At 36.0% G+C, this 19312-nt stretch overlaps 1 protein-coding gene and 1 long non-coding RNA gene across 5 annotated transcripts in view; one reads left to right on the forward strand and one right to left on the reverse strand.

Moving 5' to 3' along the window:
- NUP35 (nucleoporin 35) overlaps positions 1-19312 on the forward strand; it is a 40032-nt gene that overhangs the window by 2380 nt on the left and 18340 nt on the right. For 2 of the 4 annotated variants that reach the window (XM_032356158.1, XM_032356159.1), the window contains 4 exons: positions 2316-2406; positions 6094-6264; positions 9330-9457; positions 11647-11713. In XM_032356158.1, coding sequence (XP_032212049.1) covers positions 6105-6264; positions 9330-9457; positions 11647-11713 — 355 coding nt within the window. In that variant the 5' untranslated portion in view covers positions 2316-2406; positions 6094-6104. Of the gene's footprint in view, positions 1-2315; positions 2407-2942; positions 3056-3508; positions 3937-6093; positions 6265-9329; positions 9458-11646; positions 11714-19312 lie in introns of those variants that run through there. The other 2 variants (XM_032356157.1, XM_032356160.1) reach the window with 2 other exon arrangements.
- On the reverse strand, positions 376-3526 carry LOC116597873. The gene is made up of 3 exons (XR_004288824.1): positions 3352-3526; positions 2008-2038; positions 376-388 (listed from the first exon to the last, which is right to left on the reverse strand). It is a non-coding gene; the product is annotated as an uncharacterized LOC116597873 (long non-coding RNA).

Below are 19312 nucleotides of genomic sequence, written 5' to 3' on the forward strand. Positions count from 1 at the left end.
GCACCTTATTAAGCATAACCACCTTTTTAAGTATTGTTTCTATTTTACAGAAAATAAAATCCGGAGATATTCAATACAAATCCAAGTAATAATATAGGATTTAAGTGAGCAAGTTGGGCTCTGAATTCAAGTCTGTTTGACCTTAAATTCTGCTTTAACATGTTACAATTTTAATTTTGGGTTTTTAAGAAACTAAAAAAAAAAAAGGGGCAGGTGGAATGGGGCTGGTTTTAGGGGTAAGATGAGTTTGTTTTTGAGGTTTGATATGCTGGTAGATTTTTCAGAAGCATCTAGAAAAGGGGCACCTGGGTGGCTCAGTCGTTAAGTGTCTGCCTTCGGCTCAGGTCATGATTCCAGGGTCTAGCGGCTTCCCCTCCTTGTGCTCTCTCTGTCAAATAAATAAATAAACTCTTTAAAAAAAAAGCAAAGAAAAGTAGCATTTGGCCTTAGAGAGTGGTGGGGCATTACATGCCAGATGAGAAGAGAGGCAGGACCAAGTTTTGACTAGCAATAATAATTCCAGGTTAGAATGAAATGGAATCAGGTACAGAAAAGTTAGGGAAAGAGGAGAAAGTTTTAAGGAGAAATAGGAAGTGTAGCATCACTAAAATAGGAAAAAACTCTTGTGTTGAGGGAAATTTTGTCAAAGCTTTTAAATACTGCAGATGTCAAAGAAATGGAGAAAGAGTTGGGGTCAGTGGTTTCAAAAGACGATTTACACAGGGGCCAGTGTGTAATGAATTAACAACCAAGATGGAGACATTAGGGAAAGAGATCATCTACTAAAGTCTGTAGACCTTTCTTTTGAAATCTTAAAAAAAAAAAATAAGAATGTGAGTGAAATTAGTGCATGGAGTCTAGAAGGAGGAACAAAGTCTAGAGAAGGTTTTTTGATAGGGCAAACTGGGTATCTTTATAACTTGATAAGGAAAGAGCCAGATGAAAGGGTAGAAGATTGAAATGCAAGTGAAGAAGGGAAAATGAATTTTTCTTAAAAAACAAAATACAAAAAAACCCAAGTTTTTAATTGGAATAATAAATAACACCTATAATCAACCACTAAAAAGTTATATAGAATAAGTTAAAGGCCATTCTTAAGCACTCCAATCTACAAACCCCTCTCCTACTGCATCTTCCCTGTTAACAGGTTAGTACAAATGTTTTCCAACCTTTTCCTTTATTTAAGTGAGCATTCTCCCACCCCTTTGCATATGTACCCAGATAATCTTTTAAAGAAATAAGGTAAAACGATTTCATATCCCTTCTTTCAGAATATCAATTATGTAGATTTTTCTCGGTCAATACACATACTCATCAAATACATTTTATGCTTTTTAACATAATGTTCTTTGGTTTGGCTAGATCACAATTTATATAGAAATTCCTTCATTTATGAACCCTTCTTGGTACCTTCATTCTAAAAAGGGAACTGGTGGGTGTGTTGGGCTGAATGATAGCCCCTGAAGGTAATCTTCACTCTAATCTCTGGAACCTATGAATGTTACCTTACATGGCAAAAGTGCTTTGCAGATATGACTATCGACTTACTCCAGTATAAATGGATATTGAAGTTAGGAGATTATCCTGGATTATCTCAGTGGAACCTAAATATAATCACAAATGTCCTTACAAGAGGAAGGGACAGGGATAGTTTACTATGGAAGAAGTGCATGTGACACCTGAAGCAGAGAGAAGCAGTGTCAGGGAGACAGAAGATGTTATGCCACTGGCTTTGAAGGGGGAAGAAGGAGCTACCAGCCCAAGGAAAAAGATTTTCCCCTGGAGCCTCCAGAAGAAACCAATCTTGCTGACACCTTGATTATGCCCCCATAAGACTCATTTCAAATTTGTGGCCTCAGAACTATAAAAAGTACATTTTTATTGGTTTAAGCCGCCAAATTTGTCCTAATGTGGTATGGCCTCATCTGAACTTAGTAACATCTACAAAGACCTTATTTACAAATAAGGCCACATAAATAAGTACTGAAGGTTAGACATTGAACATACCTTTTTGAGGGACACAATTCAACCCACACACCTGTTTAAAAAAAAAAAAGGTAAATTGGTTTTAAGTTTGGTTTCTGGGAACTTGCCAGAAATTAAGTGAAGCTGGAATTTTTATTGCCTCACTCAATTACAATATTCTTGCTGGATTTGGGATTTCAGGAAATCCCAGAGGAAAACAGGGAGGGAGGATGGGTGGATATTTAGAGGACAATGAGTTTGTTATGGAGCACAGAGCATCTTAAAATACATACATATAGCATATCATTTTCATAAAGTTAACAAAACTAAATATATTTTTGCACACACAGATCTAGAATGTGAGTGTGTTTGACCTATATTTGAAGACCCTCTAAAGAAAAGCAGCAAAGTGGTGGGAAGACAGAAGGAGCACATAGTGTGGTAGGTTCACGTGTGTTCATTATTAGCCTACATTGTTTAAAATCTTTTCTATGTATTAAAATGTAATAAAACAGCATATGCATTATGCTTAAATTGTGCCTCTATAACAACGTTTTTTAAAATAGCATGGAGACGGTAGGAAATATAGTTTGAGAACGGTACTCATATACTAAGCCAGAAATCAATACTGAAGAGCGGCACCACCTGCTTCATTAAGGTAATTCTTCCAGGTGTAACTTGGAAAAGCTGACAGATGACACGGCACTGGGTAAATTCACGCTGATTATAAAACCATGAGTAAAAGAACTTGTGCTTCCATGAAAGCCAAGCACCAACACTTCAGGAGGCGCACAGCGCCCGCAAAAGCATTCCCAGAACCATCGTTACCACCGTGCTACACCACGCTCCCGGCTAAAATCTTGTTGGAAACGCACTGTGCGCGCAGACACTCGCCCCATTCCAAAATGACGGCTGCGGCGTCCACAATACACGGACTGCGCAAGTCCGGAAGTCACGCAACCTCATAAGGCAGCGCGCCCTTACCCGTGGGGAGTTTCCGCCATTTTTGAAAATCGAGAAGGTCTGGGGCCAAGTGTAGTTACTGCTGCGATGGCAGCCTTTGCTGTGGAACCCCAGGCGCCCACGTTGGGTGAGTGAAAAACTGTTTTTCTCGCTGGTGGCTGAGATCCACGCTGTAGATCTGGGAGCAAGCAAGACTAAAAGCCAGTAGTCATCAGCCTCTTTGCCAGTTTCAGTCGCGGTGACGAGCGCCTAGTTCACCCCCAAGTTTCTAGTTGTCCCTTTGCTCAGGGCGTCGCCACGCTGCAGGCAGCGAGGCGGCTCCGGGAAGCTGCGGGCTCTGCGTAGGGTGTGGAAATGACTGTCGAGTGGTTACTACGCCGTTTTGTTACCCCCACACGCGGGTCGCGCTCGACCTGCCCATACCTGAGTCCCTCCGGGTGCTGGGGACGCGATGCTGGCTTCCCAGATCCGGGGAGGCTTCGGTCGGAAGGAACTGACCGGCGTACACGTGGGTGGGCGGTGCCCTGGAATGTGGTTACAGTTTACCGTTCTTTGGTCACCTGGGCTTTTAGTTCCTGTTTGATTCCTTCCTTGTCCTGGGCCTTGTAAAAGCAATCTGTTATTAATAGAAACTTGAATCGTGCGACATTTAACCCGTTGATGATAGCTGTGGAGATACTGGCTAGTATCTCCACAGTTCGTACCATTTTCCCGCCTTTATCTTGGGGAAGTGACTTTGTAGGAGGTCTTTTCCTCTAATCGGTCACGGAATGAAATTTTAAAAAACTTCGCATTGTTAACGGAGAGCCTTGCTGAAAGTGTTGGGGTGAAAAAAAAAAAAAACCGGGATGTTTTGATGAGCGGGATGTCGATTTCCTTTTTCTTTGCTGACTCTTGGCACTTGTGGGAACCGTCAACATTTTTAGAGAAGAATATTGTCTGCTATCGTAGAGACGCATTTGAAAATTAGGCTACAACATTCTGAGCTTGGAAAAGAGAACAAGCGCGGTATATATGTTTGTAGAATGAGTGTTTTGTTTTTGTTTTTTAAGGTTTGAAGGATATTTAGTGCTTGTCATGCATTGTGCAAAATGTCTCTTGAGACTGGAATAACTTGAACTGTTGTAGTATTAGTCATAAAAAACTAAATGCATAATGTCGGCGCAGACGCCCTGCTAACTTTAAAGTTATGTACAGATGTTGGTCTAGGTATTTATGTTTTGTGTTATTTTTAGAGAACGGGAGATCATTCATTTCCAGTTACGAAGTTTTCTACTCAACAAAACATTTTGGAGTGCATAGTTCTTGGGGCTGCAAATGTGAATAAACTTGTCCATGTTTATTGCCTGGTTAGAAATCTGACATTTGCTGGTTTTAATTGTTCAAGTCCACATACTGCAGGTATTGCAGGTGAAGAATAATTTTTCCAGCTCCTAATGTTATAATTAAGGGTTACTTCAGCAAACAGTGCTACCTTAGTTAGACCTAGGGCTTATCATTTTAGATGTACAGACCATGAAATGGAATTTAAGACTTGCAGGATCCATTGTTCTAATTCTCCAAGTGAAATTTAGACTGAGGGGTGGTTATTAACAGGGGATTATGACCTTCTCCTCACTCGGGTGTTTTCTAAGTGTATCACAGTATATATATCAGAACTTCTCTTGACTTAATTCTTCTTAAAATTGCCCTATATTTTTTTTTCTTTCGGGCGATGGGAGAATGAGGTAGTTGGTGGTACCTAGAACTTTGTATTTACTACTATAGATTTCTAAAGATCTGTTCAGAATATGCTTTTGTTTAGACTTTTGGTGTTTATGTTCTTTGGAAATATGTAATAGTAACATAGTAACATAGCACTTTAAAATAATTACAATGTAGTTACAGTTCTTCACAACTTATTTCATAATTTGCTTTATTTTTTCATGAACTACTTTGCCTTTTTCCTCTTTTATATACTTGCATTGGCATTGTTAACATCTAGGGCTACATCATGAGGAAGGATAAATAATTGCATTTGGATAGCAAGAAACAAATTTTTGAGGCTGCTTAGAAATCAAGGAATAGTTAACCATTGTAATAAATAATACACCAAATGTTTGACCTTTCTGAGTGACATGAATCACATTCAGGCTTGTCACACAGTTGAAAACTTAAGTTTTCATAGGCAAAAATTGCAAACTCTGCATTTACATTTTAGTCACTTAGTTTTTGCTATTCTAAGATACTCTTAGAATAATAATGATGACTAATGTTGAGCACTTACTGAATATTAGGTACTGGGTCAAGTGCTGTATTTGCTCTAATTCTAAACAAAGCTCTGTGACTGAGTGCTAAACTGCCATTTTTGCCAAGAGACTTGAATCCAGGTCTCTGACTCCAGGACCCATGTTTTCCTTACTGTGCTATTTTACTCTATTAGAGTAGGTTATAGCCTCCTTATCTTCATGGTGAGAATAATAATACCTACCCTCTAAATTGTGAAATTAATTTTGAATTGATGATTGTGAAATATCAGCTCTCTTTAAATTGGTTTTATGTTGGGGAGACTTTTGTTGATTATTCTTAACTTTAAAATTATTTTAAAGAATGATCCAAAAAGTAAACTTTCCAAAGTTTTCAATGTTTCTTGGTTGGGATGCTAGTCATTACTATTATTTCATATGTGCTATAATGTGTGCATGCTTTTACTTTTATTACAAAAATGATTTACAGTTTTTGTTTGTTGGAAGAAAAAAATGGGACATATAGCAAACTAAACCCATTGTGTTTGATTTGCTAAGAGTCTGTGTAAGTAACTAGTGCACCCTGCTCTTGTTTTTGGTGGTTGCATGGAAGAAGCTGTCCCAGAAGTGGAAAGAAGTTATTCTGTATGTAGTAAGAATTTTTTTAAGATAATCCAAAATTTTTCCATTTAAAAATAACTTGATTCTTAAACCTGTGAAATAATGTAAACAAGAAAAACTGACAAATATTGTTAATAAAAATACTTTTACATTTTTATAGGAATAATTTTTATTAGTTTTTAAAATAATAAATCCAACTATGGTTCTGTAATATGTAAGGTTTGATTAAATTCTCAAAATTATTTATGCCGGATTCTTGCATCTTTTTGTTAGATAATGTAACTTTAAGGTCCTTTATTTTATTTTTTTCTTCATTTAGGATCTGAACCAATGATGCTAGGTTCACCAACATCTCCAAAGCCAGGGGTTAATGCCCAGTTCTTACCTGGATTTTTAATGGGGGATTTGCCAGCTCCAGTAACTCCACAACCTCGATCAATCAGTGGCCCTTCAGTAGGAGTAATGGAAATGAGATCACCTTTACTTGCAGGTAGGTAAATTGCTTAAAATGATTTTATAGTACTATTAATACATGTATTAGAATTTTAAAAAGAGTAATGATACAACATTCAATCTTATTAACACATTTATTAATTAAAAAGATTAAACAATGTCTCTATTTTAAATTTTTAGATTGTTGGATTAGAGGTATAAGTAGTATAAGCTACTGTAATTCCAGGAACCACTCATTAAAACTATGTGTATTACATTTCATCCAATTTAAGATGCCCTTGAATGTAAAACTCACTATTATTTAAAGTACCACTAAGAAAAGCACCAAATAGGATACAATGCCAAGATACCATTTTTTGTAAATTATCCATATCAAAGATGTTAAAGTATAGAGGGCTGGGGAAGAAATATGGTCATTTAACTTTAACTGAATAATTTAATGCATTTAAATGATTTATCTTAAATACGATAATAGCAAATATTTTGTCAAAAGAACTGTAATTTGTTTTTTGTATTGCAGGATAATCAGCATATTAGTTTGCTGTATTAGTTTCATGGTACAATATATTGAATTGACAGTTCTACGTATTAGTGCGCACAGCTAGGGTAGTCACCATCTGTCCACCATACAACGTTATTACAATATTATTGACTATATTCCTTATGCTGTATTTTTCATCTCTGTGGCTTGCTTATTTTATAACTGGAAGTTTGTTCCTCTTAATCCCTTTTATTTTGCCCATCCTCTCACTCACCTTCCCTCCGGCAACCACCAGTTGTTTGTATTCAAGAGTCTGGTTTGTTTTATTTGTTTGGTTGTTTTATTTTAGCTTCCATGTATATGTGAAAGCATGGTATTTCTCTTTCTCTAACTTATTTCACTTAGCACAGTACCCTCTAGGACCTTGAGAGATAAATGGATAAAGAAGATGTGGTATATGTACACAATGGAATATTACTCAGCTATAAAAAAAGAATGAGACGTTGCCATTTGTGACAATAAGAAGTGTAATTTGTAATTTGTAGATATGAATTCTATGTCTAGTCATAAGATTCTTACCTTATTTAGTTAAAGGATTTATTCTACAAGCTATGGGGAAGTTCTTTACACAGAATTTGCAATTATTAGCACAAAATATTATTACCAAAATGCAGCATGTATCTTACATAACTCCTTTTAGCAAAGAAAGAATTTAAAAGATAACTGAAGTTTTGACTATGAGTAGTGAGAATTAGCTACAGAAATGGTTGAATTCCAAATGTGAGCCAAGATCCTTTTAATGGATGTTTAAATGGATGTCTTACTTTGATTGTCCTTCAGATATTGTGTGGTTTAAAGTGGCTTATTATTATTTTAAGATTGATTAGGTAAATTATATTTGAAGTAATTGACTTAACCTTTTTCTGGGTAGGTTTTTGTTTTTTACACTGTTGGCCCTCAAACAATGCAGGGGTTAGGAAAACTGACCCCCTGAACACTTGAAAAATCTCGGATAATTTTGACTCCTCCAAAACTTAACTACTAATAGCCTACTATTGGCTGGAAGCCTTTCCAATAACATAAATAGCCGATTAACACATATTTTGTGTGTTATATGTATTATAAACTATCCATCCAATCAAGTAAGCTAAAGAAAAGAAAAGCATATTAGGAAAATCATAAGGAAGATGGGGTGCCTGTGTGGCTCAGTCAGTTGGCTGTCTGACTCTTGATTTTCGCTCAGGTCATGATCTCACAATTCTGGAATTAAACCCCTTGTTGGGGTGTATGCTGAGTGGGGAGTCTGCTTGAGGATTCTCTCTCCCTCTCCGTTTGCCCCTCCCCCGTGCTTACACACTTTTTCCCTTTCTATCTCTAAAATAAATAAGTCTTTTAAAAAAAACCATAAGGGAAAAAAAAAAAAACCATAAGGAAGAGAAAATACATTCGCAGTATTATACTATAAAAAAATCTGTGTATAGGTGGACCTGTACAGTTCAAACTTATGTTATTCAAGGGCCAAATGTATATTTTAAATGTATTTTGGGGGCACCTGGGTGGCTTAGTCGGCTAAGCGTCTGCCTTCTGCTTAAGTCATGATCTCAGTGTTCTGGAATCAAGCCCTGCATCGGGCTTCTTGCTCAGCAGGAAACCTGCTTCTCCCTCTCCCATTCTCCTGCTTGTGTTCCCTTTCTCACTGTGTTTCTTTCTGTCAAATAAAATAAATAATATCTTAAAAAAATGTATTTTTATTGTAGCTACTATATATTGAGTACTTATGAGCCAGGCAGTATGCCAAGCATTTTATGTTACTTTCATTCTTTTTGTCAATCTTAAAGGATAGGTAGTAGTATCCCTGATTTTCAAAATAGGAAACTGAGGCAAATGCAATAAAGAACTTGCTTAAGCCTATTTGTTAGTAAGTGACAGAGCAGGATGTTAAAACCTAGGTCAGACTTGTTTTATAGCCTCTACTCTAAATAACTTATACTATACTATTTAAGCTCAGACATTAAGTCATGACAGAATCTGGATTGTTTCACTGTTTTGCCTTGCTGATTCTCTGACTTACAAAGACATCTTTATGTCTCCCAAAGTTGATCCTTTTCCTACATATTTATTATGTACTTAAATATACTTCTATTGTGAGAAACATGAATGGGATCTATTTAATTTTGGCAGTCAAATTCCACATTAGGGCATTATAAATATTCAAGTGTATACGAGCTGGAACTGTTTACCTGCTTTCAAGTGAGAAATAAGATCAAGTTTTATGTTGAAATGTTAAGGATTTTGTAGAGTAAGCGAAAGCTGTATATATTAAGATTTTTTTTTTCTGAAACCTTTTATTCATGTGCAGTTTTTCAGTCACTAGCATTGGCATAATTGGGACCTTGTTAGAAATTCATAATCTCAGGCTGCACTTCACGTGTTTTGAATCAGAATCTGAATTTTAATAGGATTCCCAGGTGATTCTAAGTGTATTAAAGTTTGAGAAGCCCTATGAAACCAGAGTTCAAGTCAATATTTTTAAAATATAAATGAAAAAGAATCTTACCAGAAAGGTGGAAGGTTTTTTCTCACTTGAGGTTTGTGTTGTTTTTTTTTTTTGTACATTGTAGGTGGGTCACCACCACAACCAGTTGTACCAGCTCATAAAGATAAAAGTGGAGCTCCACCAGTTAGAAGTATCTATGATGATATTTCCAGCCCAGGACTTGGATCAACACCTTTAACTTCAAGAAGACAGGTGACAAACATACCCCTGTTTATGATCCATAATAATTTGATGTTTTTGTGTGGATGCACGGTGAGGATCAGTAATTTAAAATGTTTTTCTGAGGTCTGCTTTAGTGTAACTGTGTGGCAGAGAATAAGCATTAAGGACATTTATCAGGGAATCTACTTAAATTGTGTTTACTGTGAAATATACTTAAAAATATAATGGAACACCAGATTATTTTCTCATATCAGTAATTCTGTAGTTCTGATCTTACAGGTTCTGATCTTACTATTTTAGTTGATCCTTAAGGTGAATTTGTGAAGTAGCTATTAATGAGGTTCATTTAATCATTGAGGAAACTAGGACATAGAAAGCTTAAGTAATTTGTCAGCTACTCTAGTGGAGCCAGGCTTTAAACCCAGGCAGTCTTCAGTCTAGAGCCAGTGTTGGAACAGCCATGCTGTGCTAACATACTGTGATTAACTCTTGATTGTTAGTTGAAAGGTAGTATGGATTTTTCTTTTAAGTATGAATTTTAGTGGCGTGTGTAGTCTCAAGTGTTCTTTCACTATTGTGCTTAGCAGGACTTAAAACAGTGTGTCAGTTAAACTGATAAATTATTTGAATAAAGACATTTCTGCTGTTTGGTTTGAAGAAATGTTTTGTCTTTTCCTAAACCAAATATAGCATAGTTACTGGAAGGTTTAAGAACGGTAGGAAACATCTTTCAGTACATTTTGACTATTTATAGGCTTGCTATGCCTAGCATACTAGGCCTACTTGTTAAGCAAAGCAAAATTAATTCATTGTGTTAAACACATTACCTTCTCTTTACAACACTTTTAAAACTGCTCTGCTGTCCCAACACAGTAGCCACTGGCCAAGTGTGGCTGTTAACACTTAAAATGTGGCCAGTCCTGTACTTAATTGAGATATACTTAAGTGTAAAATACACACCATTTTGAAGACTTAGAAAGAATGAACTACTTCACTTACTTTTTAATGTTAATTACATATTGAAAGTGATAATAATTTGGACGTACTAGATTAAATAAATTGTATTGTTTTTACTTAGTGTGTACTATAATATTTAAAATTACTTATATTGCTTGTGTTATATTTGGGCAGTGGTATTCTAACTAAATCAGAATATTCTGGCCTGGGATAGTTTTCTAAAGGTTGTCAAGTAAATCTGATGTTTAGTTTGATAAGAGAACCACTGGCTTATAAATTCATGCTGGTTTTCATTACTTCTTTGATGACCAATGAAAACAAAGGTAGTTTACAGTTATTGCTATGTTCAAAATATTTAAAAGCTTGTGCCATAATTTGTAGAGAATGTGTTTGACTTAAAGGTTGGTAGGAATATCATTATTAAAGCCCAAATTAGTTTTGCCCCCCCCCCCCCCCCCCCCCCCCCGCCGCGGCTTTGCTCAGCCTCTTTCTAATCATGAAATAAACTGGCATTAAGAATTGAACAATAATATAGTTTGTATCTCTTAACATTATTTCAACATTTGGTTCTGGTTGTTAGATAATAGCCAGATTTTAGATTTCCTTCGTTTAGTCAGTTTTCTACAAAAGAGTCTATATTTGTATATTTACTTCTAGAGAAAGAGCCTCTTCTTAGTCTTGATTAGATATTATTGTCTTTGTTTATAGAAGGACTTTTAATTGTTTAATTTTTAATTTTCTCACCTTCAGAGGAATTAGTATTGATAGTTTTCCTGCTTTGTTACTTTCTACTAGTATAGACAGAGATATGTTGTCTTTATTATATGGACTGATTTGAATCTATATTACCTCATGGTTTTTAAATGTCTGTTTAAAAATAAGATTCTGCCCTCTTTCTGTTTTTCTGTATGAGCTTGGTGATTTGAAGATTCACCATGCTCTCAGTTATTTCAAATACTATACCTTAGGAACTAAAAACAAATAGCAAAGTTACTTTCTACTAAAAGTAGTGTCTTTATCTGATGTAGCTTATTTTAAGCAAAGAATGTGCTAAAGGATCTAGCATATTTTAGATTAATACTGGTCAACTTAAAAAGGAAAAAAGTTGGAATACTCTTAGATTGTGAACTAATTAGAGGCATCTATAGTACTTGATAGATTTGCCGTTGTTTGTTGAATGAGACCTTTCAGCAATTACTGTGTTATGGTTATGTTTAGAACTTTGTGCTTTTACTTTAACACTTCATTCTGTTTTCATGTAGCCAAATATTTCAGTAATGCAGAGTCCTCTTGTTGGAGTTATGACAACTACTTCTACTCCTGGAACAGGTAAATAATGCTGTTTAACATCAAAGACTCTTCTCTTTGAGATAATAGAAGACTTTGTTGATAATTGCCAAAATTTTTTCTTTTATATTTCAAGTTAGGAGACTTTCTCAAATGTTAGTAACTTCATTCAGAGGGAAATACTTTGTATATTGGGTTTTTTAAAATTCTTTTTCTGAATTTATAGGTAGGATATGATATTCTCAAAATATTAAGAGAGTTTTTAGAAAAGTACATTTTTTTTTTAAGATTTTTATTTATTTAGAGAGAGTGCACACAAGAGTAGGGGAAGAAACAGTGGGAGAGGGAGAGAGAGAATCTCAAGTAGACTGCATGCATGGAACTTATTGTGGAGCTTGATTCCATGACCCTGAGATCATGACCTGAGCTGAAATCAAGAGTCAGCCACCCAGGTGCCCCCCCACCCCAAATACATACTTAATAGTGTCTCCTGTATTACTAAAAGCTGTAATTTAGGAAAGAGATGTTGCAATTGGGAAGAAAAGGAATACAGAGACTGAGGAATAAAGGTGTTTTGAAAGCTGTTAATGCATACCTCTAAATCTAAATGTCATTAACTGCAAACAGCTACTGATTATATGTAGCTTTTCTTTAAGATTAATGCTATTTTTATCACCATCAACATCATTAGCACACCCTTCTTACATATTCATAGAATCTGTCAGATGTTCACTCAGCAAGTATATGAATATATACATTCATGGGACCAGGAAAACTGAACAAAATAGATAACCCTTGCCTTTGGAGCTTGCATTTATTTAGATAATTTACATGTATAGATAAAATGGATTGTAAAGTTTGTTAGAAGGTGATGCATTTTATGGGGGAAAATTAAGCAGAAAAAGGGGTGTCAGAGCTTATAGACTTAAATAAGGTAGTATATTAGTTTTGCTGCCATAACAAATTATTACAAACTTAAAAGTGACTTAAACAATAGTTCTAGAGGTGAGAAGTCTGAAATGGGTCTCAGTGGGCTGAAATCAAGGCATCGGCAGGGCTGTATTTAGTTTATGGAGACTCTGGGGGACAATCTGTTCTTTTTTACCTTTTCCATCTTCTAGAGGTTACCCATATTATTTCTTTGCTTATGATTCCCTTCTACTTCTTCAAAGCTAGCAAAACTTTGCATGTCTCTGGTCATTCCTCTGCTCTCACCCTTCTTTTAAATACCTTTATGAGTACATTGGACCCTTCTGGATAATCCAGATAATCTCCTTATTTTAATAAGGTCAGCTAATTAGCGGCCTTAATTCCATCTGCAATCTTAATTCCCCTTTGCCCGTGTAACATTGCTTATTCCCAGGTTCCAGGGATAAGAACAGGGACATCTTTGGAGGCTATTACTCTGCTTCCTGTTGAAAGGTAGAGGAAAAGTAACATTTGCTCAGAAACCTGAACTAAGTAAGGGAGGTAGGGACAATGTTCTAGAAAGAGGAGATAGCAGGTATAGAGGCACTGAGGTGGGTGTGTGTCTGGAGTGTTCAAGGAGGCTAGTGTGAAATGGAGTGAAGGGTCGAGTAGTAAGAAATGAGATCAGGAAGATAATGGGGGACCCATAGTACAGGGCCTTGTATGTCATGTATCAACTCACCTTTACCCAGGAAAGGTGGAAAACAAATAGGATGAAACTGCTGCCGTAGTGATTACAGACTTTGGAGTGAGAGGCAGGGTAGAAGCAAGGAGACCGGGTAAGAAGCTATTATTGCATTACTCCAAATGAGGGACAAAGCAAGGTGGGAGAGGAGAAGAAAAGGAACAACAGTAAAGATGGAACAGAAGAAACAATAGCATGATGGTAGATCTAAAATAAACCAAATCTACAGTTGCTAAAAAGCAAAATGTACTGAACACTCCAGCAAAAGGGAAATGTCATCAGAATGGATAACAAAAGCAATATCCAGTGACAAGTTAGATCTTTTTATCTTCTAAGTTCAGGTTTTTTCCAGCAGTCTAAATCTTCATTGGTGGCAGTGTCCTTATAGTTACTTGTCGGTAGATTTCTACTATCAGTTTGATTAAAGCTGTGTAGGCTTTTTCTGTTAAGTACCTCAGATTTCTTCTAGGATCCACCCACTGACTGGTTTCAAAGCCACTTCCATGTTTTTAGGCATTTGTTATAGCAGCACCCCCCCTTGTATCAGACTCTCTGTTAGTTTTATTTTGCTGCTTTATCATGGATTTAGTAGCTTAAATCAATACAAACTTACTATTTTTTTAAGATTTATTTTTAAGTAATCTCTGTACCCCATGTGGGTCTCAAACCTAAAACTGTGACATCAAGAGTCTCATGCTCTCCCAACTGAGCCACCCAGGTGCTCCCCTTCCCCTCCTTTTTTGAGATTTTAAAACAATACAAATTTATTATCTTACAGTTTCTGTAAGTCAGATGTCTGAGCACAGATTGTTTCTTTGCTTTAGAACTCGGGTGTAAGTAGAGCTGTGTTCTCTTCTTGATGTTCTGGGAATGAATGCTCTTCCACACTCATTCAGGTTGGCTAAATTTACTTCCATGTGAAAGTAGGACTGAGGTCCCTGTTTTTTCTCCTAGCTGTTGCTGTTGCTTGGAGGTATTTCTCAGCTTCTAGAGGCTGCCATTATTCTTTGGCCTGTGGCTCCCTTTCCATCTTCAAAGACAGCTGTGGCAGATCAAGATCTTTTTTATATTTCAGTCTCTCTGACCTCACTCTTAGGTTGTATCTCTAACTTTTCTGTCATTGGCTGCTATTAAGGGTTCTTTTGATTACCCTGGGCCCACTGGGATAGTCCAAGGTAATTCCTTACTTTAAGATATAACTAATTAATAACCTTCATTCTATCTACAAGGACCCTTCTTGGTAGTACCTGAATTAGTGTTTGAATTACCAGTGGAACCAGGGGACAGAAACTTTGAGGGGATATCTTTAGATTTCTCTCTGCCACCTATATCATAGTGAAAATCTTCAGTTACATACGTGAGGTGGAATGTTCTGGGGAATTAGTCCAGGTTTTAGCAGTTGTAATCTGGTCATACAAATAGGTAGATGACAGTGCTGTTACCTGACTACTTGCTACAGTAGTGACTATTCAGCTATTTAACTGAGTCAACAAATGATCCCAGGGACATTGAAAATGCAAAAACATAAATGTTAAGTAATGTATGTTATGTTTTAAAGGATCTCTTCGTTGTTTGAAGAGCATACATTATAATATTGTTGTCAAGTGGAAGAGGACATGATTAAAGTTAATTAAACATCCTTTGGTTATCTTATTTTTTCTAATAGTGTAACTTCTATGAGATTCTTATACTTTTAGAAATTATATGTGAAAATAAAAGAACCACAGTAGGAAAATATATGTATCATAAATTGGCCACTGGGAGCCACTGCTGCTTCTACTTTGAGGTTGAAGAGTTTATAGAAAGTCTTAAGGGGCGTAAGTGAAAAAGAATATTTTTTGAAAAGATATGATGGGCATGAGGATCTATCATATATTGTCAGTAGTTAGCAAGAATTGGGAAAAGGAGTTAAGAAAATTGAAGGGAAAACAGACTTTTTAGAGATTTTTTTTTTTTTTTTTTTTTTTTTACAAGCTCCTACAGTGTTAACCAAATGAAAATTTCTTATGTAATTTGTAAATTTTAACTTTCTGAGATTGGCAGCTTTTATAAAGAGATGTCATGGGATTTAATGACGTGACTTATTTTATGCTTAGGTGTTTGTCCAGTAAAGAGTTTGTTTTAATTTTGTAGCTGATGTTAAAATCTTTTTAAAAATCTTATTTCTGTTGCAGGGAAGCCTTGGTCATATGACAGAGTGGTAACTCTAGATTAGAGAATCAGAAACTCTTTTCAACCATGGCCTGTTTGCCCTATTTCCCCTTCCTCTCCCCTCAGTTTTCTTCTGCTACTATTTAAGTATTCCTTTGCTTTTTACACTCTTTTAAATTTTTCTTAATTTTTTTGAGAAATTCTTTCCTGTATTTATCAGTTGTCTTCTCAGATGGTATACCAATTTTATCTACTGAATTAGAGTCCTTATTTTAGCACATTGTTAACAGATTAAGTGTGATATTCAGATGATAGCTCTTTCTGACTGGTTTTGTTGATGCTAGGAGCTCAGAGTTCTGCTAGTGTTCTCAGAAAGGAAGGAAGAGAACTAATTTATCTGTGAGGGACCTTTTCACGACAATTCTTTTTCTGATCTAGGTTGGAGACTCATTGTATGTACTCTTGTACAGCTCCTTCTGCTTAGCTCCTGTCTTTCTGCATTACTAGTTTATGAACTCCTTCAGGACAGATATTCCTTCTGTTTTTTTCATTATGTACACATCACAGAGCTGGTTATAAAGGGACCTCAGTAAGTATTTGTTAACTGAATAGATTGATGAATGTAAGTTGTAGTCAGTTGAGTAGTGGCTGCGAAATGAAATGTCCATGTCCTAATCCCCAGAACCTCTGTGGTTAAAACAAATGGTTAAAGTCTTGAGAGGAGGAACTCCCAAGGAAAGCTGGGGAGTTAAGGAGAGAGAAGAGTGGGGAGAATGTAATCCTAGTAATTTCCTAGGTAGTCCCTAAGTCCAGTTACTAGTGTCCTGAACGGGACAGAGATTTGATACAGACCTGAGAGACAGAGAATAAGGTAATGTGAAAATGGCAAAGATAAGAGTGTTGTCAGAACAAGCCAGTGAACAACAAAACATGCCAGCAGTAGTAACCAGAAGCTAGGAGAGGCAAGCAATGGGTTTTCTCTAAATTTCTTTGGCATACATTTGACCCTGCTGCAAATTTGTTCTGTCTTGGACTTCTGGCTTTCAGAACTGTGAGAGAATAAATTTCTGTTGTCTTAAGTCACGCAGTATGTGGTAATTTGTTATAGGAGACACAGGAAACCAATATATATGTATATAATGTTTGGAGGCAGTGACATCCCAATACCAAAAGGAGGATTGGAATATCTCTGTGCAACTTGGCTTGACATAGTTTTTAAAAATATAATTAGGGGTGCCTGGGTGGTTCAGTCAGTTAAGCGTCTGCCTTCAGCTCAGGTCATGATCCCACAAACCTGGGGTCAAGCCCCATGTCAGGCTCCCTGCTTAGCGGGGAGCCTATTTCTCCCTCTCCCTCTGTTGTTCTCTCTGCTGTTCTCACTCTCTCTGTCAAATAAATAAAAAAATAAAAATTGTAAAAAAAAATATATATATATGTAAGATTACTGTTTATTCTAATTTTTTATATATATATACATATATATATAAAAAATTAGAATAAACAGTAATCTTATTCCAGAGTACATTAATTTCAGATGCTACTGAAACAAATTATCGCAGATTTTTGGCTTAAAACAACTCAGATTTATTATACTAAAATTCTGGAGGTCAGAAGTTCAAAAATGTTTTTTCGGTATGCTAACATCAGGGCATTGGTTTTTTTTTTTTTTTTTTTTTTTTTTAAGATTTCATTTATTTATTTGCAAGAGAGAGAGAGAGAATGAGAAGGGGGAGGGTCAGAGGGAGAAGCAGAGCAGAGCAGGGAGTGGGATATGGGACTTGATCCTGGGACTCCCGGATCATGACTCGATCCAAAGGCAGTGGCTTAACCAACTGAGCCTCCCAGGCGCCCTGGTAGGTTCTTTTTCTTTCCTGTATTTTTTTCTGGAGGTTCTTGGGGTGAATCTCTTTTCTCTTTTCCAGCTCCTAGAGTTGTCCATATTACTTGGGGCAGAGTTCCCTACCATCTTTGAAGCCTATACTAGCCAGTTGGACCTTTTTTATATCACTCTTGGATATCACTATGGACCTACTAGGTTAATCTAGGATAATCTTCTCATTTAAGATCAGGTGATAAGCAGTCTTTTTTTATAATTTTTAAATTTTAATTAACATACAATGTATTATTAGCCCCAGGGGTACAGGTCTGTGAATTGCCAGAGCAGTCTTAATGCTACATCCCTTATTTCTTTTTACCATGTAATGTAATATACTCACAGTTACTGGATATTAGGGTGTGAGCATCTCTGGGAGACTGTTTTCTGCCTACCATATTGACTTTCAAAAAATTACTCACCAAAATTTATTTACTTTCATGCCAGACTAAATAGTACCATTGGGTGGCGTTTAGTTGTGGTGCAGATGATATTTTATATTTTAGTCAAAACAATTTAAAAGCAAATAGTTTTTAAAAATCAAACAGTACTTAAATACTTACAATAAGGTGCAGCATTCTTTATTCCTCCAGAACCATCCAGTCCAGATCTTTGAGCTATTCTTTAGGAATTTACCTCCATTTATCTAAATGAGAGGTATTAGTTTCCTGTTGGTGCTTAAAACAAATTACCACTAATTTAGTGTCTTAAAATAACTCAGATTTATTCTCTTTTAGTTCTAGAAGTTAGAAATCCAGAATCACTGGCTCAAGTCAAAGTGTTGATAGGACCAGTTTCTTCCAGAGGTTCTGGGGAGAATTCATTTTTTTTTTTCTTCCTTCCAGCTTCTAGCAGTTACCTGTATTCTTTGGTTTGTGGCACCTTTTATCTTCAAGTGTATCTCTCCAGTCTGTTTCTATCATCACCTCTCTATAGTTAAAATCTCTCTCTCTTTCCTTTAGTAAGGGCACTAATGAATATATTGGGGACCCAAGTCATCTAAATGATCTTGGATAATCTTCCCATTTCAAGATTGTTAATCACATCTTCACAGTTCCTTTTGCCATATAAGGTCAATATTCACAGGTTCCAAGTATTAGGATGTAGTCATGTTGGAGGTCCATTACTCAATCAACCATGTATGATTATGTTGCTAATTGATTTTCAGTTTCCAGTATTGGTGTATTTATTTTAAGGTAATTGGAGATAATCTGTCTTCTTTCTCACACATTACTGAATATAGTTATATCAGACTTTATTCCTTTGTCAGTGTTTGTGATTATATAGACACTTTAATGCTGAACCAAATAGTATAATTTATTCTTTCTCTAAAATTTTTATTTCTCTTTAAGTTAATAATTTTTTTCCCGTTCATCTGATTTTTTTCTGTGCCATCTGCTCCCTTTATTTTAAGCACATGTTGTTGCTAAGATACATGTCTGTCTTTTTAAAAATGCTCAAAGATAGTTTCAAATACTTTTTTGTTTTGCTTTAAACTGAGAACTTCTCTCTCTTAACCTCTCTTTTGGATGTTTCCTGTTTCAGCATGGTATACAACTATCATCCTAGGACTTGTCTTAGCAAATTTCTAGAGTGGAGATTTTTCCCTAGGTGATATGCTTTCTTCTTTCTCAGTTTATTTCCTCATGTTGGTGAGGAATATATTTGAGTAGCTTTCTAAGAAAGCTTGTGAGAGAAATGAAATTTAAGACTTTGTATCCGAAATGCTTTTTTTTTTTCTTCCTGTCTTCACACTGGATTGCTAGTTTGGCTGAGTATAGTATTTTAGTTTAGAATTTTAGAGGCATCATTCCATGTTTTTTTAAGCTTCTGGTGTTTTGTGGAAGTCACATGTGGTGATGATTTCTTAGACTTTGTATGTGGCCTGGTTTCGAAAAATGTAAGATCTTTCTATGGTTAGTGTTCTCAGTTTCATAGCTGTGCCTTGGTGTGGGGCTTTTTC

This window comes from Mustela erminea, chromosome 8 (genome assembly GCF_009829155.1).
Source record: "Mustela erminea isolate mMusErm1 chromosome 8, mMusErm1.Pri, whole genome shotgun sequence".
Taxonomy (NCBI): Eukaryota; Metazoa; Chordata; class Mammalia; order Carnivora; family Mustelidae; genus Mustela; species Mustela erminea.